At 36.1% G+C, this 22995-nt stretch overlaps 2 protein-coding genes across 2 annotated transcripts; one reads left to right on the top strand and one right to left on the bottom strand.

Moving 5' to 3' along the window:
• Window positions 1-3895: 3895 nt before the first annotated feature.
• On the bottom strand, window positions 3896-8699 carry LOC148938931 (uncharacterized). Its single transcript, XM_089107433.1, has 4 exons — window positions 8083-8699; window positions 5661-6001; window positions 4727-5330; window positions 3896-4564 (listed from the first exon to the last, which is right to left on the bottom strand). The coding sequence occupies exons 1-4, from the start codon at window positions 8150-8152 to the stop codon at window positions 4410-4412; spliced, it is 1170 nt and encodes a 389-aa protein (XP_088963559.1). The 5' UTR covers window positions 8153-8699; the 3' UTR covers window positions 3896-4409.
• An 11147-nt stretch (window positions 8700-19846) lies between these two features.
• Window positions 19847-21190, top strand: LOC148938930 (uncharacterized). The gene has a single exon (XM_089107432.1). The coding sequence runs from the start codon at window positions 19847-19849 to the stop codon at window positions 21188-21190; it is 1344 nt and encodes a 447-aa protein (XP_088963558.1).
• Window positions 21191-22995: the final 1805 nt, after the last annotated feature.

Genomic DNA, 22995 nt, shown 5'->3' with positions numbered 1-22995 from the left:
AGAAGAAACCTAGCAAAGGAAGCAAGAAACAACAGACATTCACAGAAGTAAAATCATGAACCAGCATAAGTAAAAATGCAAAATAATAAGTTTCAAACAACACACACACACGACATGAGAAGAAACCTAGACAAGGAAGTAAGAAACAACAGACATTCACACAAGTAAAATCATGAACCAGAACAAGTAAAAATAACAAATCATAAGTTTCCAACGACACACACACGACATGAGAAGAAACTTAGAAAAGGAAGCAAGAAACAACAGATTTTCACACAATTAAAATCATGAACCTGCATAAGTAGAAATACTAAATCATAAGTTTCCAACAACAAACACACGACAAAAGAAGAAACCTAGCAAAGGAAGCAAGAAACAACAGACATTCACACAATTAAAATCATTAATCAGCACAAGTAAAAATAATAGATCATAAGTTTCCAACAACACACACACGACATGAGAAGAAACATAGCACAAGAAGCAAGAAACAGCAGACTTTCACACAAATAAAATCTTGACCCATCATAAATAAAAATAACAAATCATAAGTTTCCAAAAACAAACACGACATGAGAAGAAACCTAGCACAGGAAGCAAGAAACAACAGACTTTCACACAAGTAGAATCAAGAACCAGCACAAGTAAAAATACCACATCGTAAATTTCAAACTACACGCATAAGACATGAGAAGAGACACAGCACAGGAAGCCAGAAACGAAGACTTTCACACAAGTAAATTGCCGCCCCATATAAAAAAGTCCTCCATGAAAAGATCCTCACCTTCCACCTTCTCCCCCCACCAGAAAAAATTCCACCTTACAACGTCTGTATACTTACCAATAACCAATAATCTCTTTAAAAAAGATGTAAAATTTACAACTAGCAGCCCTTCCCCAGAGGACTTTGGGGGAGTAAGTCATCCTCATATAGGTTAGATGTTTCGACTATGCTGAACAAATTGGTTATCCCAAATTTTGTTCTGGTGACTTTGGAAAAAAACTGAGAGTGGGCTTAGTTACCCTCCAATGTTTTGGTCACTTAAAAAGGGCACTAGAACTTTTATTTTCCGTTCGAATGAGCCCTCTCGCGATATCATTGGGCCACTGGGTCGATAAGATCACCCCTCGGATAAAAAAAAACAACAACAAATAAAAATGCATCCATGATCTTTCTTCTCGCAAAAAAAATTCAAATTTCCACATTTTTGCATATAGAAGCTTGAAACCTCTACAATAGGGTTCTCTTATACGCTGAATCTGGGGGTGTTTAATTTTCATTAAGATTCTATGACTTTTAGAGGTTGTTTCCACCTTTTTTCAAATATTCTCAATCTCTTAACTTTTGATGGGTCAAATTAAACTTGATGAAACCTATATATTTGAAATTGGCATAAAAATTCAATTTCTTTAATGTATCTCTCGGTGTCGAAATTGCGTTTTTTAGACTTTCGGTTACTATTGAGCCGGGTCTCTCCTTACTTACAGTTCGCTAACGAACTGTTTGATTAACTGAAAAAAAGAATTTCTCGTTCAACTGACAGCGCAGAGCAGCCTTACAAAGGATTATAATTCTTCTCTTGTGTTTTGTTTAAACCTCTCAAAGAATTGGGAGGAAATTTGTTACTTTAGCGTAAAGACCAAGGGTTTAAGGATGGGATAGCCGCCTCATGCAGAGAATAATTTCAATTTGCTTGAAGTGTCAATATTACTCTTTAATTTCATTTGAAAGAGTAAGTATTTTATTGATTGTAATATGAATTTATGGGTATCTGCTTTTTTTACTGTTGTTATTTTCTATAGTTAATAACTAAAACTGTTTTTTCTAGGGGTAATTTTTCTAAAATAAAGAGTTATCAAGATTGTAGATTGAAACCTCTCTAACTTTAAAGCAGTAAGAACACCAAAAAATTCATTTTTTTTTCTTAATTAGAAATAAAAATTGCACAAGCATAAATTACTTGGTAATTTAGAAAAAAAAATAATTAAATTTCAATAAAAATACCTTCATTTGCAGTTGTGCAGTTTTTGCAGTCGTGGCTTAATTTTGAACGTTTAGTAGTCTTTGGGAATTAACAGATTTTTCATGATAACTAAAAAGGCCAAGCTAGAGAATGTGTATTTGAAAATTGTGGGCCGTATATAGTCTCCAGGGAGACGTCTAAAGGCTCCAACTAGGCCATCTCCAATACTATTCCTCTGATCTATTGTGGTCTATTGTGGTAACAAAAAAGCGTCATTTCAGAATTTATTGTGATGATCCAAGAAGTCGAAATTGAAATTGGTATCAAAAAAGGTAGCAAGTCGTGGGCAACTCGCTAATTTCATATATAAGGGTTCATAAATAAACATTTCACGAAAGACAGGCTTGCTAAGCATTCTTGAAGTGAGGATCTCATTATTATTTTCATCCAGAGTATTTTATTTCTGTCAAAAGGCATTCCAAGGAAAATTTCCCAACTTATGCAAATGACTAATACCAAAACAAAAACTTAATTGCAAGAAAAAAAAACATAATAACAAATAGTTGTCAGTGCTGTATACTTTATTAGAACTTGGAACGTATGTCTAGATAATTTGTATAACAAATGATTTCAGGATGCCTTCTGCCAACATATTTTATACAAAGCAGTAAATTGCATAAATAATTATTAAGAATAATTAGGATTGATTCATATTCTTGAGAAAAAGTAAGGTAGTGACACATATTCAATTGGAAACTGAATACATAGTTTAAAGTTGCAAATCGGTGATTTTTTACAAATTTAACTTGCCAAAAATTCAAAATAGATGAATAAAACTAACTAGTCTTATTTGTGATCCTAATCTGTACATATTTCTTTTAACAACCCAAGTAATCTTAGTAAATCAATTTGAGAACATCCGGATTTTTTTTGACCTAAGAAAACGGCCAATTTTTGGCAACCAGTTAGACATTTATTACGATCAGTTCAACTAATACTTACAACACTCGATTGTCTAGAAAAGAAAAAATTTATCAATTTATTCTTTCTTTAGAAGTAACTATATCTGGGAGCACGAGGAACAGGTTTCCCAGGTTGTTTTCAGATTAGAGGTTGTTTTCAGATTGCAGGTTTACTGAGTGCAACAAAGAGTTTCAAAATAAATAAAATAAGATGTTTAAGGAGTTATTGGAGCTTTGGTAATTTTAAGCCTTTGGCCTAATAGAATCATAGTAAATCAAAACAACACTTTATAACAAATTGGAACCTTACTCATAATTAGTAACAGTGGAACCTCCACCCCCAAGGTGTTTTTTTTTGAGCGATTGCGTCTCTTAGTCCAAAGACACAGCCTAATTCTGCACAATACAATAAACGAAGTGTTGCACCTGTGGTTAAAATTTATCTGACAGGTTTTTTTCTTTTTATCAAAACAGGAGTAATTCAGTTAGGATCAGAAGAAAAATATAAAGAGGAAAAGGAAAAACATGAGGAAAAAGATGATAGAAAAATATAAAGAGGAAAAGGAAAAACATGAGCCAAACATTTGTTTTTGTCAATTGATCCCTGGTTCCTGTTTCTTTAGCCTTTTTATTCTTTTCATCTTTTTTTCTTTTTGTGGAACTAAATGAAAAAAAAATGACATCTAATTGTATCTTCTTTTCTGGTTTAAGGTAATTGGTTGGTTTAAAAATCCTAACTATTATGAATTCAGTTTTGGACAATGTAAATTTCTGTTTCTTTTGAGATTATCAATTTAAGAGGAAATTTTTCCAGAGGATAGGGATTTGCCTTCTTCGGTTCGTGTGGTTCCACATTGGATGGATGAAAAAAAAATCTTCACTTTCAAAAAACAGAATTAACAGAAAATTATATAAATATCCAAAGTACTAATTTAAATATAAGAATTAACCAGCGTGGAACAGCATTAATTTTTCATCAAAAACTTTGTTTTAGACAAGCATTTTTTACATTCATCACATTTGTTACAATCAGGCCAATATTGATCACTACTTTTCACTGGATGATGATGAAATTGCTAAAAAACACTAAACACATAAAAAAAAAATTGAACAAAAAACTAATTCGATGTATTACTAATTGGTTGTGAGAATAATAGCCACAGACCAATGAGGCCACAGCTTGTGTTGCAACAATCTTCCTTTACTCCCCTATGTACTTATTGTGAAAATTGTACTGCGAAATTTGCGAAAATGTACTGCTTGTGAAAATTGAAAAAATCAGAAGCTTTTTTGCACATATGAGAGGTTTCTCACCTGATTGCAGTCTTTGATAAGTATTGAAACAACTTGCAAAGAACTCTTCTCAAATACATCACATACATACATACATACATACGTTTAATTGGCTACTCATCCGTATGCCATCTTCGGTGTTTGTTCAAATTTCCTGCTTGAGGAAAGGTTTGGTCACATATGCATTCTTTTATGGGTGTTCAAATTTGATGAATGAGAAAAGGTCTTTGTCACAAACATCACACTTAAACGGTTTCTCATCCATATGAATTCTTTGATGTGCCTTCAAATTTGATGAATGAGAAAAGGTCTTGTCACATACATCACACTTAAATGGTTTCTCACCTGTATGAATTCTTTGATGCGATTTCAAATGTCCTGCTTCAGAAAAGGTCTTGTCACAAATCTCACACGTAAACGGTTTCTCACCCGTATGTACTCTTTGGTGTTTATTCAAATTTGATGAGACAGAAAAGGTTTAAACATCACACTTAAACGGTTTTTCACCCGTGTGGATTCTTTGGTGCTTGTTGAAATCCTGCATACGAGAAAACGTCTTGTCACATACATCACACTTAAACGGTTTCTCACCCGTATGTACTCTTTGGTGTTTATTCAAATTTGACGAGTCAGAAAAGGTTTTGTCACAAACATTACACTTAAACGGTTTTTCACCCGTATGTACTCTTTGGTGCCGGGTTAAAGTGTGCACTCGTGAAAACGTCTTGTCACATACTTCACACTTAAACGGTTTCTCACCTGTATGTACTCTTTGGTGCTGGTTCAAATTTCCTACGTCAGAAAAGGTTTTGTCACAAACATTACACTTGAATGGTTTCTCACCCGTATGTACTCTTTGGTGCCGGTTTAAAATCTCCCCTCGTGAAAACGTCTTGTCACACATACCACACTTAAATGGTTTTTCACCTGTATGTACTCTTTGGTGCTTGTTGAAATCCTGCATACGAGAAAACGTCTTGTCACAAACTTCACACTTAAACGGTTTCTCACTCGTATGAACTCTTTGGTGTTTATACAAACTTGACGAGTCAGAAAAAGTTTTGTTACAAAATTTACACTTAAACGGTTTCTCACCCGTATGCAATCTCTGCTGCCGGGTCAAAATTTACGCTCGTGAAAACGTTTTGTAACATACATAACACTTAAACGGTTTTTCACCTGTATGAACTCTTTGGTGCTTGTTGAAATCCTGCATACGAGAAAACGTCTTGTCACATACATCACACTTAAACAGTTTTTCAGCAGTATGCACTCTTTGGTGTTTATTCAAATGTGATGAGTCAGAAAAGGTTTTGTCACAAACATTACACTTAAACGGTTTCTCACCCTTATGTACTCTTTGGTGCCGGTTTAAAATGTGCACTCGTGAAAAGGTCTTGTCACACATATCACACTTAAACGGTTTCTCACCTGTATGTACTCTTTGGTGTCTCTTCAAATTTGATGATTGAGAAAAGGTATTGTCACAAACATCACAATTAAACAGTTTCTCACTCGTATGAATGCTTTGATGTATGCTCAAATATGATGAATCAGAAAAGGTTTTATCACAAACATTACACTTAAACAGTTTCTCATGTACAGTTTCAGATGTACCTTCATTGATAGAATATTTGGATTCCTGGATGTCGTATTCAAATTTATATGGTCCTGAAATGCTAGGTAAATTAAGCAAAGGAACCTCTTCCCGCTTCGGTGACAAATAATGGCTTGGAAAATGAAAGGACTTCTCGCTGTCACCTGGTAAAGCATCTTCAACTTCTAAAATGAAATTCAAATTTAACAGACATAGAAAAATTAGAAAGTAAAGCTTACTAAAAAAACCTGACAGCTTTTTCTTTTTGGTTACGTGTAAAAATGTAAATATACAGACATTACATGTATACATTAAATCAGATGTATATGCAGGTTTTTTCACAAATCTTTTTTAAAATCTTCTCTTTATAAAGCAAAAAAAAACAAAATTATTTGACAAAATTCATTAACATGGAACGAATTAAAACCTGATATTCCTAGCAAAACAAATTCATACCATAAACGAGTTGCTGGATATGTGAAGGTTAATGATAATGTATTGAATAAAAAATTAATATTTTACAGCTAGACAATCACAAAAAAAAAATTAAAGTTAAAAGAATACCGATTGATTGAGGTTTTCTGTATTAGTTCTGCAAACATAAAATACAAAATATAGTCTCCCAAAGCTCAGCAAGCGAAGTCACCTAACTTTATTCCCCTCTTATATGTATTATAATTAGATATTCCCATTTCAACCCCCTTAACTACCCCTGCCTTGATAAAAATATTTTGCTCATCATACCAGCACAGATAAAGTATTGACAAAAAGTTTCTCCACCAAAAGATAACTTGTCTCACCAAACTTCAATATTAAAGCCAATATATTTAATTTAAATATGTTTTGCATCACAAAGATGTCGCTTTTATCATCCCTAAGCCCTGAATTGTTAGATCCATGTGCATATACTCCTAATGCTACTTACAACTCACCGCAAAGCCAAGCCGCAAGAGACCGACAAAGCTTCACAAGCAACTCCTCAATCCCAATCTATTAAATGTTTCCCTCTCTACAAACTCCCGGGAACTTTCCATTTTCTTTACATATTTTTTATAACTTCCTCCAAACTCAACCGCGGACAACCTGCTTTCAGTTTAGTGTTAGAAGATTGGCCAAAAGAACAATCTTCGGCAATCTGTCAACCTTCATCCGCAAAACATGCCCTAGGCATCTCAACCTTTCTCGAATTACAGCTCTAGAAAGCGGATTCACTTTTCGTACAGCCTATGGTTTGAAATACAGTGAGTCAGTCTGGTACTCAGAACAATCCGTAGGTAATTTCTCTGGACAACATCTAACAAATCTTCATCCACTTTTCGCAGCACCTATGCTTCAGAGCCATATCTGAGCACTGTCATTACTGTAGCTTTCAAAATTCTAATCTTATTTGCAAACTTATCCTCCTATTCTTCGAAACTTTTTTTTAACTGTGAAAAAACACCCTTAGCCTTAGCTATTCTATTTTTAACATCTTAACTGCTCTCACCGTCTTTACTAATAATACTACCAAGGTAAGTGAAGCTGTCAAGGAGATATATCTTTTTGTTACCCAACGTCAGTTTTCATCTTCACTTATTTCAAGCGTTAGTGACTTTTTTAACATTAATTTTTGAACTTATTTTTGCTTCCTGAGCTCGCAAAACCTCTAAAAGTTCATTCATTTTGCTCAAACTTTCATTTAGGATGCTTAAATCGTCAGCATAATCTAAGTCCAGGGCTTTTTTCCCTCCCCATTTGATTCCATGCTATCCCGTTCTCTTTCCTGTGTTCCTTAAGACAAAGTCCATCAAAATGATTTATATGAAGGAGGATAGAACACAACTCTGCTTAATTCCTGATTGAACACAAAACCAGCTGCAAAACCTCATTTCCTATCTTGATCGCAAACAGTGTTATTTTCGTTCATAGCACTAATCACTTCAGTGTAACCCTTTCCTTATCACTAATTGGGGCCCAATTCCTATCTTTAACCGGGACAAGTCCGGATTGACTACTCCCTCTAAATTTATCAACATACCAGTACAATATTTTACTATTACGCCAGCTATTTGCATCTTATAGATCCTCGGCAATTTTATCCAAGGCCTCCACTTCACACCACCTTAGTTGATATTCTAACGCTTTCTCCGCTTTCTTTATATTACTTTTGTTTTTATATAATCTTTCACTTGGATAAATCTTTTACATGCCCCATCTCTGGTCTATTAAACATAAATCTGTAGGTTCCCTTTTATTCTGTAACGGACAATTTAACTGTACAACTTACCGATTTTAATAAAAGAATTCTCAGAAACTGTGATGGGATAAGCCATTTTCGGAATTTGTGGCAAGTCCATGAAAGATCTTGGAACAGCGTTAATGCAAATTATGAGAAGTATAATACTATCATCTAAACAAGGATACAACACAGATTTTTAGTCGGGACAGCCCTAAAGTAAAAAAGAAATAAGGATTGATGACTAATAATGACTTTTAACCACTGCAGAGTATATTTAATCTTAATACAGTTGAAAGAAAAAGCTCAACTCCTTCAGAAGTCAAAGACATTACAAATCTGATTATTTTTTTAGACCTTTAGAAGAAGACTGTGACACAATTGCCATGGTGGCAATTCAAGTTGAAGATATATAAATACCCTAATTTAATTTTATTTTTTCTTAAATTCCGTGCCTTTGTATTTTTTTTTTTATATGCACAATAATATTCACCATCTATATTATCCTGCTGTCAAGAATCAATTATAGTTTTGTTAGAAACTAAGCATATTACCATGACAACTGAATTATAGAGAGGTAGCAAGTTATTGGGAATATGTTACATAGCCTATAAAGGAATGCAATTTTATATTTTTCATTAATTGATTGTTATTTCCAGTATTGTCCGAGCGTTTGGATGCTGACTTTCCCTTCACATTTACGAGGACTCCAAATTGTTCAAAATAAATCAATAAGAAATCTGGACCATTTTTTAGCACACCCTAGGAAGACAGGAATTATCTGAAATTAAAACATCTTTTCTATTTCCTGATATTCTAGATTTAAAACAAATTTTGCACCTTAATTTGGGCATATGGTTTTTGAAAATCCAACATAAAGATCATTTTTTCAATAGTATGAAACTTTTGGTAGAAAATAAACATAGCCTTTTATCATGAGCTATGATTAAGTTTCTTTTCCCGTTTGTTAAAATTGAGAGATCCAGACTCAGTTTAAGATATCAACTTCCTCAGGTTGCGAATAAATATAAGTTATTTGAATTAGTAAGTGAATCACCATCACTCTATACATATATAAAAAGAAATTGAAGAAGATGGTCCTTTCAGCCTACAGTAGCGGGGATTGATTGTATTATTGATTTATTTATAAATTGTTAAATAAATCCCATCCCTATCTCCGTGATTCGATAGTTAAGTCATATATGTTTGTTTTTTTTTAATTTCTTCTTTAAATTTATTTTAAATTTTGTTATGTTCTTATCAAATTTTCTTTTCTTTCTGAAGCTTTGTTAGCGGGAAGTGTAAAAAATATTTTCCCCCTATTGTTTGATAAAGGAGACATTACGAGATTCCTCTCTTCTCCTTTGTATAAAATTTATGTATATGTTTTTGTTAAATAAAGTCAAGTCAAGTCAAAAGCAAAGGAACTTAATGTATTCATTTAAAAAAAAAGAAGAAAATAGCGGATAAAAAGAAAACAAAAGCAGAAGAGCTGGCACATAAATTTTTCAACCGTTTTTCCAGACATTAAAAATAATATAAATTAATATATAGATAATAAATATCTTATCTCTTTTATTAAAATTTCTTATAAATATTAGAAGATTTACCTATAATGTTTGCAGGATACACAACAATTAGTTTGAAAGCAGGAAATGAGGAGGACCTTCAATGGTCCCTTGAAACTATTGCTTTGATGTAAATTCTTGGTTTCATGCTAATCGACTAATACTTAACCTACAGAAGTTGAAATCAAGAATCCTGGAGTCCAAGAGAGTCCCCTCCTGGATTTTGAAAAATACAGTTTTGAGGGGTATTTTCATTGAAAAAAGAAATATAACTCCCACCCCGCTAAAAAAAAAATGTACTGTAACAGAGTACAGAGGAAAAGAAAACAAGAAAGGAAGAAGAAAGAGTAGAAAAAAGAAAAGACAAATCCTTGACTTGTGGAGATAGGGATGGGATTCGCAAAACAAAATATAATATAAATTAATAATACATTCAACCCCCGCTACTTTAGGCGAAAAGGACTATCTCTGTCAATCTCTTTTTATGTGTATAGTGATGATCATTCACTTGCTAAATAAAATAGCTTATATTTGCTGGCAATCTGGGGAAGTTGATATCTTAATCTGCGTCTTGATCTCTTATTTTTAACAAACAGAAAATAAAAAAAATATTCCTAGCTCTTGATAAATGGCTATGCTTAGTTTCAACCAGAAGTGTCATTCTATGGAAAAAATAATCTATAGCTTTGATTTTTAAAAACCATATGCCCAAATTAAGGGGAAAAATGTGTTCCAAATTAAGAATCTATAGAAATAAAAAAGATGTTTTAGTTTCAGAAAATTTTTCTGTCTTACTAGGGTGTGTCAAAAATGGTCCGGTATTGTTATTGATTTATTTTAAACAATTTGGAGCCCTCGTAAATGTGAAGGGAAAATAAATATCCCAAACACTCAGAAAATATTGAAAAAGCATTCAACTAGGCTAATGAAAAATATAAAGTACTCGAGATTTGGTTTGGAAACAGAAAAATTCCATCTATGCAAATACCCCAGATTCCTATACACTGTTGCCACGTGTTTATTAATATGGGCTTTAAATGACAAAGCTGAATCTATATAAGTACCTAAATATCTAAATACATCAACTCTTTCTGTGGCGAAAACTCCAATAATTAAAGTTCGAAAGAGCACATGCCTCACTGACCTCGAAGCTCTCCCAAAAGCTATAAATTCCACATTAGTTCCTCCTCATTGCCCGCCTTCATACTAATTGCTGTGTATCCTGCAAACAATATAGGTAATTCTTCTAATATATAAAAGTAATTTATATGAGAGATTATATGCCTTGGGGCATATAAGGTTTTTATAGAAAGCGTTGTCGTAGAAACTTCAAAAAGGGTTTATTCCATTGGAAATTGAAATGGCTAATGGCCTTTTTAACAGCCGAAAGTAATTACTACTACTACTACTACTACTACAAACTCACCGCAGCACCTAGCTGCCAGAGGCCAACACAGCTACGCACGCTCCTCCTCCATCCCAATCTGTTCAAAGCCTCCCTTTTTACACCCGCCAATGAAGTTCCCATTTCCTTCAAATCTTTCTTTATGACGTCCTCCCACCCCAGATGAGGACGACCTGCTTTCTGTTTAGCCCTAGACGGTTGGCCGAAAAGAACAATCTTCGGCAGTCTGTCATCCTTCATCCGCACAACGTGCCCAAGCCACCTCAACCTTTCTTTCATTATAGCCCTAAAGAGCGGTATTGAACCACATTTTTGTATAGCCTATTGTTTGAAATACGGTCAGTCAGCCGGGAACCCAGAACAATCCTTAAGCAATTTCTCTGGAAGACATCTAGTAAATCTTCATCCACTTTTCGGAGCGCCCATGCTTCCGAGCCATATTTGATAACTGTCATCACTGCAGCTTCTAATATTCTAATCTTGGTTTGCAGACTTATCTTCCTATTCTTCCAAACTTTTTTTTAACTATGAAAAAACACCTTGAGCCTTGACTATTCTACTTTTGACATCTTCACTGCTCCCACCATCTTTACTAATAATACAACCAAGGTAAGTGAAGATCAGTTAGTGACTGTCTAACTGATCAATCTTTTCATTACCCAACTTCACCTTTTCATCTTCACTTATTCCTAGCCATAGTGACTTAGTCTTGCCCTCCAATTACTCGAAAGTAATTGGAGGGCAAACAATCCCCCTATCTCACGCCCACCATTTCCCCAAACACCTACAATCAAACTTTTGAGATAGCCATTTAGTTCAAAGTAGTTGAAAGTTCTGAGCATTACGTCTTTGAGGATGACAACCCCCCACAGCCCTAATGGCAAGGGTTATAAGTTATGCCCTGGGGGCAAGGGTTGTAAGTTATGCCCTTGGGGCATATAAGGTTTTTATAGAAAGCGTTGTCGTAGAAACTAAAAAAAGGGCTTATTCCATTGAAAATTGAAATCGCTAGCGGCATTCTGAACAGTCGAAAATAATTAGAGGACAACTAATCCCCTTCTCACGCCCATCATTTTCCCAAACAAATACACTCAAAATTTTGAGATAGCCATTATTTTCAACGTAGTTGAAAGTTCCAAAAACTATGTCTTTTAGGATGACCACCCCCCAAAGCCCTTAGGCAAAGGGTTGTAAGTTATACCCTGGGGGCATATGAGGTTTCTATAGTATGCGATGTCGTATAACTTCAAAAAGGGCTCATTCAATTGAAAATTGAAAGGGCTAGTGCCCTTTGTAATAGTTGAAAGTAATTGAAGGGTAACTAACTCCCTCTCACGCCCATCATTTCCCCAAACACATCCAATCAAAATTTTGAGATATTCATTTTATTCAATGTAGTTAAAAGTTCTGGAAATTATGTCTTTGAGGATGATAACCCGCCATATTCCTCAGGGCAAGGGCTTTAAGTTATACCCAGGGGGCATATAAGGTTTTTATAGAATGTTGTCGTAGAAACTTCAATAAAGGGCTCATTTGATTGAAAATTGAAGGGGATAGTGCCCATTACAATAGTCAAAAGTGATTGGAGAGCTACTAACCCCCCTCTCACGCCCACCCTTTCCCCAAACAAATCCAATTAAAATCTTTTAGATACCCATTTTGTTCAACGTTGTTGAAAGTTCTGGAAATAATGATTTTGAGGATTACTAGCCCCCCAAACCCCTCAGGGCAAGGGTTTTAAGTTGTACCCTGGGGCATATAAGGTTTTTATAGAAAGTGTTGTCGTAGAAACTTAGAAAGGGTTCATTTGACTGGAAATTGAAAGGGTTAGTGCCCTTTTTAATAGTCGAAAAAGTATGGAGAGCAACTAACCCCCCTCTCACGCTCACCATTCTTCCAAACACATCCAATCAAAATTTTGAGACATCTATTTTGATCAATGTATTTGAAAATTCTGGAAAATAGGTCTTTGAGGATGATGACCGCCCCCCCCTCACAGCCCTCAAGGTAAGGGTTGTAAGTTATACTCTGGGAGCATATAAGGTTCTTATAGAAAGAGTTGTCATAGAAACTTCAAAAAGAGGTAAGTGAATTGTAAATTGAAAGGGCTTGTGCCGTTTTTAACAGTAGAAAGTGACTTGAGTGCGAATAACCTCCCTCTTACACCCACGATTTCCCACTACACATCCAATCAAAACTGTGAGATTGCCTTTTTGTTCAACGTAGTAGAAAGTTCTGCAAATTATTTCTTTGAGAATGACCAACCCCCATACCCCTCAGGGCAAGGGTTGTAAGTTATTCCCTGGGGTCAGATAAGGTTTTTATAGATAGCGTTATCGTAAAAACTTCAAAACGGGCTGACTCAATTGGAAATTGAAAGGGCTAATGCCCTCTTTAATACTTTCAATTGAATGAGCCCTTTTCATAATTTCTACAACAACTTCTTTGATACAAAGAGCCCTGCTCTAAAGGAAAAAAAAATAATAAATGATACATTGTGCCAACATTGTTCTTATATGCCCCCCGGGCATAACTTACAACCCTCGCCCCAAGGGTTGTGGGGGAGTGTCCTCCTCAAAAACATATTTTCTATGTGGAAATCAACTACGCTGAACAAGATGGCTATCTCAAAATTTTAATTGAATGTTTTTGGGGGAATGATGGGCGTGGGGGGGGGGGCTAGTTGCTCTCCAATAATTTTCTACAATTAAAAAGGGCATTAGCCCTTTGAATTTCCAATCAAATGAGCCTTTTTTGAAGTTTCTACATCAATGCCTTCTATAAAAACCTTATATGCCCCCAGGGCATAACTTAAAACCCTTGCCCCAAGGGCTGTAGGGGAGTGTCTTCCTCAAAAACATACTTTCTATCAGGAAATCAACTACACTGAACAATATGGCTGTCTCAAAACTTTGATGGGATGTGTTTGGGGGAATGATGGGCATGGGGGGGGGCTAGTTGCCCTCCAATCACTTTCGACTATTAAAAAGGGCACTAACCCTTTGAAATACCAATTGAATGAGCTTTTTTTTAAGTTTCTACAACAACTCCTTCTATAAAAACCTTATATGCCCCCAGCGCATAACTTAAAACCCTTGCCCCGAGGGTTGTGTGGGAGTGTCCTCCTCAGAAAGATTTTCTATTTGGGAATCAACTATACTGAACAAAATGACTATCGAAAAATTTCTATTTGGTATGTTTGGGGTAATTATGGGCGTGGGGGGGGGCAGTTGCCCTTCCATCATTTTCGACTATTAAGAAGGGCACTAGTCACTCCAATTTCCAATCGAATTAGCCCTTTTTGAAGTTTCTTTGACAACTCCTTCGATGCAAAGCACCTGGGTATGGAGAATGAAAAATAAATAATACATTGTGCCCACATTGTTCTTTACTTAGGCAGCCCTTTTGCTCTGCCTATGATTGATACTATTTCAACCTTAAACAAGACCCAAAAATACTTATATACTTATAAAATACTTATATCATAGTATTCTGGACAGTCTCCAGACTGCATAGTAGGGTATTTGAGCATGAGCCATAGACAATTAGTCCATAATCAATCTGAGATTTGATATAAGTCTTATAGAAATTTATTAGAGTTTTTTCATGGCAACCCCAAGGTGTATTAAGTAGCCTTTGTAAGACGCGCATTTTTCTGAGGCATTTTATTCTCACATTTTCAATGTGGAACCTGAAAGTTATTTTTGGTCTAGAGTGAGGCCTAGATATTTGACGTGTTGTTGCTCTTGGATGACAACACCATTTAGGGTTAATAGGGCAGATTGGGGATTTCTCTTATTATGAAACTGTACTATAGCTGATTTTGATGGGGCGGTGGGTAGGCATGAATTCTTGGAGAAACATTCAAAGGCATAAAGCAACTTTTGTAACTTGGATTGGGCTAGTTCAAAATTATTTGAGGTAGACCATAAGATTATATCATCTGCAAACTGAATGTTTGTTTGGGGTTGGTTCAGATCCCATAAATACAGTCAAAACAGGAGACAGCTGAGGACAGCCGATTAGGGACGGCCCTTGGAGACAGACTTCTTAGAAGAGATGAAGGACTTTACTTAGGGAACAAAAGAGCATTCGGATAGGTAACTTTTAAAGAAATTCACTACAGATATTGGAAAACCCTTTTTGATAATTTTTGCAGCAGGAGTTGATGTTGGATATTATCATATGCATTTTGGAAGCCCAAAAAGGCTGCAACTAGGATTTGGTTATCTTACAGACACTTAAATATCGCATTGGTTAAGCGAATAAATGCATCAATGGAAGAATGGTGTATCCGAAATGCTGTTTGGGTATGTGGGATGAGGTGGTTAGACAGCAAACCAATACAATTGGTAATGAATTATCTTCTCATATAATTTTCCCAGAACTGGGGTGATCATAATGGGTCTGAAGGAGTTGGGTTCCTCTTTTGGTTTATTTTGTTTCAATATAGGGATGATGAGTGATGTTTTCCAAGCAGATGGGAAGAAGGAATTGCTCCAGGCATTGTTGAAGAGAGATAAGAGTGTTTTTTTAAACTCTATTGGAAGGTGTTGGAGCAAAGATGGATGGATCTGGTCGTGGCTGCAAGACGTTTTGGGTTTGATTGAATTGATTGCTTTATTCAGCTCAATCATTGTAAAATTTTAGAGTAGATACTGGGACTCAAGCAAGTCAAAATGGGGTGTTAGGCTGATCTGAGGTGGATTATGAGGGGTGTTTTTGAAATTCTTCTTAAAAAAAATCTGCTAAGAATTTAGCTTTTTCTTTGTTGGTTTCCAGCTGCTGACCATTTAGAGTTAGCTGGTAATGGAAGGGGTTCTGTGTGGAGAATTTGCCACACATCTTGTCTAGGAATTTATGAATCTTTGACTCTTGTGCTTTGTGGGACACTGATAAGAGAAAGTTTTTGCATGCCTCTTCTTTTGCAAGTTTGATTGTTCTCTTAAGTTTTGCCTCTGCTTGTAGCTTTGCTATATATTTTCCAGTGGATGGATTTCTTTTGAAGGGTCTGATGGCATTCCTTTTATTGTGCCAAGCCTCTTGGCAAGAGGATGTCCACCATGGCTTAGGGGGTTTGTTATTCTTCAGTGTTTTTGGGCGTTGGGACTGGGGTATGGTAAGTTTTGCAGCATCAAGAAGTAATGATGTGAGATTTTTGGAGAGTTGGTTTGGGTCAGTGGAGCGTGAAGAGTAGTCATGGTTTAAGAGAATGTGGGAGAAGTTTGGCCAGTCTGCTTTTTGCCATACATAGTGTGAAATGAAATTATCAATGATGGCTGGGTCACCAATTTTTGTGCATATGGCAAAATGGTCACTTAGGAGGTTGTCTATTCTGTTGACAGCAGTTTTATTTATTAAACTTGATGAGACTAATTGAAGGTCAATAGTTGAATAACTCCCACTTCTTTTGCTGAAGTAGGTATTTAGGTGTCTAGGAGTCACTAATACTTTATTGGTAAAATTGGTGAGGAATTCCTTTATGTATTTTCCAGCATTATTTTGAGGTGAATAACCCCAGATAGGACTATGGGCATTGAAGTCCCCAACAAGCACTAAATTTAAATTTGAGAATTTATTATATATAAAATTGAAAAAATCATGTCCATTGTTGTTACCATTTGGATTATATAAGTTAATAACAGTGACCTCCATGTTTGCCAGCCACAACTTTACACCAATTGCATCAATATCATGACTGAAATCAAGGAGGCTTATACCACAGAGTTTGAGGTGTGATTGTACAAGGATGGCAACTCCACCACCAATTCTATTGGAAGATCTGTCTTTTCTTAGGACATCATAACCAAGAATTTTTAGATTAACTGATGAGTTTAAATGGGTTTCTTGGAGGCATAGTATGTCTATGTTGTGTGAAGAAGTATACTTAAGAAGGTCAGTAATTTTATAATCATTTAATGATCTCACATTCCATTGCAAAATTGTGGGGGATAGAGGTAACTGAGGGTTAGCCATTGATAGATAGATTTAGTTTATTGAGTATAGTGCTGAAATTTGTGTTGGCTGTGTCCTTAAGATTTTTTGGGAAGTAGGTATTAGCCATCTCTTCAAGAATTGAGGATTTCTGATCTTCTGTGAGGGATGTTCTGGAAAATGAGTTGAAGTTGAATATGTAGAGGCATAAGTTTGTAAGTAGATTTGGATTTTCTTCTGATGTTTTCTTTGGTGATTTTGATGAAGTTGGTTTTGCAGGTTTACTTATAGAAGATTCAGGGTCTTGGTCTCTGGCTGGAAGGGGGGGAAAGTCTAAGGTCTTGATTCCAGGGAATGTTTTTTGTGGTTGGGTTCTTGTAGCTGTATCCTCTAGAGTCTTTTGATTAGGTTGTGTGTTTGATTCAGAGAATTTAGGTGTATCTGCAGTATGCACCTTGAGCTTATTTTTTGTAAACTTAAAAGGAATGTTTTCTTTTTCAGACAACCTTAGAGCCATTGATTTTGACTTGTATTTTGGACATACAAATCAATTGTGTGAAGAATGGGAGCCTTTCCAATTGATTGATGATAATTTCTTGTTTGCACAGTTTGCTGTGTTTGGAGGATGGATATTTTGGCATAGATTACACCTTTTCAGGTTTTTTTTGCAGTGTTGTTTTGTGTGACCCATTATCAAACATATATCACACTGTATTGGCTTAGCCTTGTACTCTTTGTAGGGCTTTATCTGGCCAAATAGGGATATAGGTTCACTGAAGTTCTCTAGGGTGGAGTCCACGGTGAAAAGTTAGGATTTAGATGTGTATATGCCATCATTGTTGGGTTTTCCAAGTCTGGATACTGATATTTTTTGGCCTTTGCAGTTTATAAGGCCATCCTTTAAGTCAGTTTCAGAAATACCATTAGGGATATTGTAAATGACAATTTTTGTTTGGGCAGGGGGAGGGCGTATCCATTGCTTTGAATGGACCTTAATGCCTCCAAGGGAGTTAAGTGACAAAAGAGTTGTTTTTGCATTTTCAAAGCCTGCTTGAATAGATATTAAGATTGAACCATCTCTGTTGATGTTGAAATTATTTTTCAGAATTTTGAAGAGCTCAAGTCGAATTGTTTGGATGTTTTTTATTTGGAACATAGTTTCAGGAGAGGTAGGCAGAATGTGGATGAAGTGCTCTTCTTCCAAAAAAGATGGGGGTGTTGTAGAAACTGTCTTTAATGGCGAGAAACTGGTGTACCGTTTTCTCTTGGATCTTTTAGGAGTGATCGTTTTGAAGCCATCATCATGGTGATTTCAGTCCTCAGAGTGGACTGTGATCATGGTTTCATTGGAGTCTGAGTCCTCAGTAAGGTCACTTAGTAATTAAGAGATGGTGCCTAGCACTTGGTTATTGGTATCCCCCTTCTCTGGGGGTAATTTCATTGGGATCATGGTTGAGATAAATTCCCAACTTTGTATAAATAAAAATAATCAAGAAAACTTCTCTTGATAGTCCTGTTTTCACAAAATTTTCAAATTCTCTAACACAATTATTTTGGCTGTTTTATAAACAAGGCTGGGCTAAATCCTTCTTCCAAATTTGCAGTTTGCGTCCATCAATTGCGCGCAGTTGCCTAACGTTAAATATTAAAAACGCCACAGATTATGTTGATATATCCGTTTTTGCGTATTTTTGGTAACAGTTTGTGCAGAAGGGAGTAATATTAAATAAACAGAGGCCGATTTGGTACCAGCTGGATTTCAATCATTAAACTGCTGGAAATAGTTGATTTGAGGATTTCACTTCCCACATTCTTTGTTTACCTTGAGAATTTTCAAGGCAATAATAGAAAAGATATTGGCTGAAAAAACATACTTAGAAAAATTATTGGCATATTGGCCTTCACACAAATTGTATATTTTTGGGACGTTCCATGAGGATTTTTAAGTAAGGAACTTGTATATAATACCCTGTTTTGTGTATATATTTTGACCAATTGTATATAGCTATACTTTTGTATAGCTTGAGTCCCCCTCAGATAAATAACAAATCATGAATGACAGACAACAAGGAACACTTAACTACTACTTTCGATTCAGTGGCTACCTCATCAGGGTGCCAAAAAAACAACTCCTTCCAGTGGGGAATCTCGGCAAGGTGCAAAAAGCCCGACTAAACTACCAAATACTCCCGCCCCAACTCTGTCTCCAGAAATTCAAGTACTGTACGACTTGATAGCAGGGGTTGACAGTTGTGTGAAGCAAATATCCTCTGAAATAGCACTCCTAAGATCAGAGCTTGCCCAGATATTAAGTTTTGACTAGATGCACCAATATTTAGACAGTGCATTCTTAGATGTAAATTCAAAGCTTGAAAACATCCAACAGAATTACTCACCGCCGGTTGTCAACACAGACGAAGTGAGAAAAATTGTGAGAGAAGAAGCTTTCTGCCTACAGAAGACAGAGCGACGGAAAACAAAAATGTCAAAACTGCCAGAGAACAAAAATGTTGATGACCTGTCCAAGGTTAAGCAAATAATAGAAAATGAGCTTGAATTACCGGTTCCCGCTATTGTAAAAGCCACCAGGCTCGGTAACAAGAACAGAAATGAAGTAAACGCTAGGTCTAGAGGACGACCCTTATTGATTCAGCTGCCTGAATCAGAAGTACAACTGAAGATGGATATAGTCCAAAATGCTATGAGAATAGGCAAAGTCTTCAGACCTTCTTCCGAAATGACGTACCTAGACGACTGACAACCTCGGAGAACAGTAATCAGACATCAACTGAAAACACAAGGAATCCTAAAACTCTCAAAACAGCAGAACCACCAAAAAATGACAGACCTATCACAATGCAACTGACTACATTTTCAATGACAAAGGGTCCAAAGAGCCTGCTAAAAAATGCTGACCAATAAGAAATGTGACAACTCTTCTAGAAAGAAGATCTGGAAATCTGACGGAAAGCTCGAGGAGTTGTGTATCCTATATACCAATGCTGACCAACTGTTAAACAAAATGGGTAAACTGAAGCTCCTCGTTCACAATATGAAACCAGACATGATCTGCATAACCGAAGTCTCTCCAAAGCAAAACATAGTTATCCAGGATTCAGAAATACAGGTCCCCTACTATGAAGCTGCAGCATCAAAGCTACAGGAGTGCAACAGAGGGTGCATCAACTATGTAAAAACTGGATGTAAATACCAGCAAATCTCTCCAGGAGCAGATAGCGCCAAGATTGGACTAGAGACACTCTTCATAAAGGTGTCCGATTTAGTTTCTGGCTGTGTCTATAGGTCACCGTCACAAACAGTTGGAGAAAATACAGAATCCCTACACCTCCTTAACACAGCTCTCACTAAGCTCTTAGACATGAAACACCCAATGTACATACTAGGCGACTTCAATTTCCCAGAAATCAAATGGGGTGAAAACCAAGCACCTAATCATTCCTTTGTCAGTATGCTAAAAGACCATCGTCTGACTCAGTTGGTAAATGGATCAACCAGATTCCGCGAAAACGCAAATGAAAACACCCTGGAGTTAGTGCTCACCTGCAGTCTTGATACTGTATATCAACTAAGCTCACTCCCACCCCTAAGAAAAAGCGACTACATCACTCTACTTGTCCAGCTGAACCTGAATCAAACAAAACCACAGTACTACAACAGAAAGGAATTCAGAAATCTTAATAAATCAAAGCTTAAAGAAACAGTTAGCCAAGTGGATTGGACATACTTGCAGACGGGAGAGACATGTGACCAGAAATTTGAACTATTAGAAGACATCATGATTCGCAGGGCCGAAAGCTCAACCAAAACAAAGAAAAGCTGTCAGCCGCGAACACTACCACATATTAACTCTCAGCTGAAGCGGCTGATGAACATTGAGAGCCAAAAATTTACGAAAATCAGAAAACTGGAATCTCTAAACTTGGACACACAAAGAGCTAAGATGCAGTACAACAGAGGCAGAAGCAAACTCCGTGATGCAATAAGATACACTGAAAGAGACCATGAAAAAAGGATAACAAGTGCAGCAAAAACAGCCCCTAAAAAGTTCTGGAAACACGTCAACTCCAGACTGGCATCGAGGAGACAAATACCAACCCTAGTCAACAAAGATGGATCAACGGCCAAAACAGTGTCAAAAAAGGCAAATGCCTCAACTCCTTCTTCAGCTCAGTTTTTAAACCAAAACAAGACGATCAAGATGTCACAAAAGCGCGACAAACCCCTGAAATGACACTCACAAAAGAGGAAGTAATAAACCAACTTAAGAAACTTCAGACAGACAAGTCAAAAGGCCCAGATGGAATTTAGGCAGTATGGCTAAATGAATGCGCTGAGTACATTGTTGAGCTGCTGCTAGAGACTTTCCATACTTCTATAGAGGAAGGGGAGCTACCAAAAATTTGGCATGAAGCGATTGTTGTGCCCATCCATAAGAAAGGGGAAAGAGCAAATGCGGAAAATAACAGACCAGTATGTCTCATGTAACTGGTCTGTAAACTGATGGAAGGGTGTATCAGAGACTGCATACTGCACCATGTCTTAGGAAACGAACTGATAAACCCAGGTCAGTACATGTTCCCTCCAAACAAAAGTTGTACCACGAAACTATTTATATTAATATATACTAAATAGCCTGTGAAGTAATAATTTGTGTCCGTTTTACGTTTCAACTGCGCTGTTTACTTCCCTCGAAAAAACTTTGTTTTTTTAAATTAATCTTTGTTCGTTTTTGATTAAAATTTAATGCAGAAACAACGCTGCCATGATCTTTTTTATTTATACAGAATAATGTATGTTTGTTTTAAGTTTTAATGTTACTTCTTAGTTTCAATTTAAAACTTAATTTTAATATAATTTCCAATTATTACCGATCTAGCGGAGATAAGACAGCTCTAAAAATACTGCAAAAAATCTTGACAGCTAAGAAAAACTTTCAGTCTATAACATAAAGTTCATTATCCATACTTCACAGAACAATACATTTTTTCAGGAACGTTTGTTTTTCGATGAGCAAAAAGCTGTTTTTACTCAGCCAACTTCGCCTGAAAAAGCCATAATGAAGACATGGCTTTACAAATCACCTACTGACTAGCAGAAACTAGAAGGCTACTGTAACAAAAGAAAGCTGTTTAAGGTCTCATTTAAAAGCTTATATTTATGCTTAATCGCTTTTTATAAATTTGACTTGATATCACATTCCCACAAAGTGCACTTTCGATTGTTTCCCCAACTTTTTTAAATGAAACAAGTGCCTTTGCCAATGAAATGACCTGGAGGGGGAGTATATGTGAGGGGATCTTATAAACCTTCAGTTAAGGGCTTTGGACCATAATTATTGCAATGGTACCATTTTATGCTTCCAAACTCTTCCACTTAAGAAGTGTTACCAAAAGTGCCGTTTTTAGTTCTATATGGCACTTTTGGATGGTAAAATTGATAAAAAGCACGTAGATATGAGCAATAGGTTTAAAATCTGTCTTCCCGGGATATGCCTTAAAAAATGAGTGCATCACGCTTACAGAAGTAGTGGATTATCAGACAGGTAAGCATAAGGACTTTAATTGTGTAACTTTTTAAGGGGGACTCGAGGAGGAAGTTGCAGGAGACGTTCTTGCACACCTCCAGTTAAGGGTTTTGGCCCATATTTATTATAGTGATACCGTTTTATGCTTCAAAGATTTTCCACTTAAGAAGTTACACCAAGATTGTTGTTTTCAGTGCTATATCTTACTTACGAATGGTAGAGTTGATAAAAAGCACGTAGATATGAGGAGAAGTTTTCAAATCAGCCATTAAACATCACTCTAAAAAGTTCTAACAGCCCACTCGCCCTAGCTTTTCCACTTGAGACATGACAGCCAAAATGCCATTTTTAGTGCTATTTGAAACTTTCAGATGGTGGAATTTATAGGAAGAACGTAAATATGAGCAAGGTTTTTTATATGAGCTATCACTTCCTAAACACCGTTGCAACGATATTGTATAAAAGTACAGAAAATTCGAGGATTCCTGCCCAACGTCAACATTAATAATCCG

The sequence above is a fragment of the Artemia sp. Qi Xiang Cuo genome, unplaced genomic scaffold (assembly GCF_049724085.1).
Source record: "Artemia sp. Qi Xiang Cuo unplaced genomic scaffold, ASM4972408v1 HiC_scaffold_29, whole genome shotgun sequence".
Classification (NCBI taxonomy): Eukaryota; Metazoa; Arthropoda; class Branchiopoda; order Anostraca; family Artemiidae; genus Artemia; species Artemia sp. Qi Xiang Cuo.
This window is presented reverse-complemented; position numbering and strand designations above follow the sequence as displayed.

Bases quoted from the DNA above. Each gene is read 5' to 3' on its own strand.
- LOC148938931 (XM_089107433.1), bottom strand. From the start codon at position 8,152: ATGGACTTGCCACAAATTCCGAAAATGGCTTATCCCATCACAGTTTCT. The intron at 6,002-8,082 runs GTAAGTTGTACA...ATTTCATTTTAG, and splicing joins GAATTCTTTTATTAAAATCG to AAGTTGAAGATGCTTTACCA. The intron at 4,565-4,726 runs GTGAAAAACCGT...GAATTCATACAG, and splicing joins GCACCAAAGAATCCACACGG to GTGAGAAACCATTTAAGTGT.
- LOC148938930 (XM_089107432.1), top strand. From the start codon at position 19,847: ATGCTGACCAATAAGAAATGTGACAACTCTTCTAGAAAGAAGATCTGG.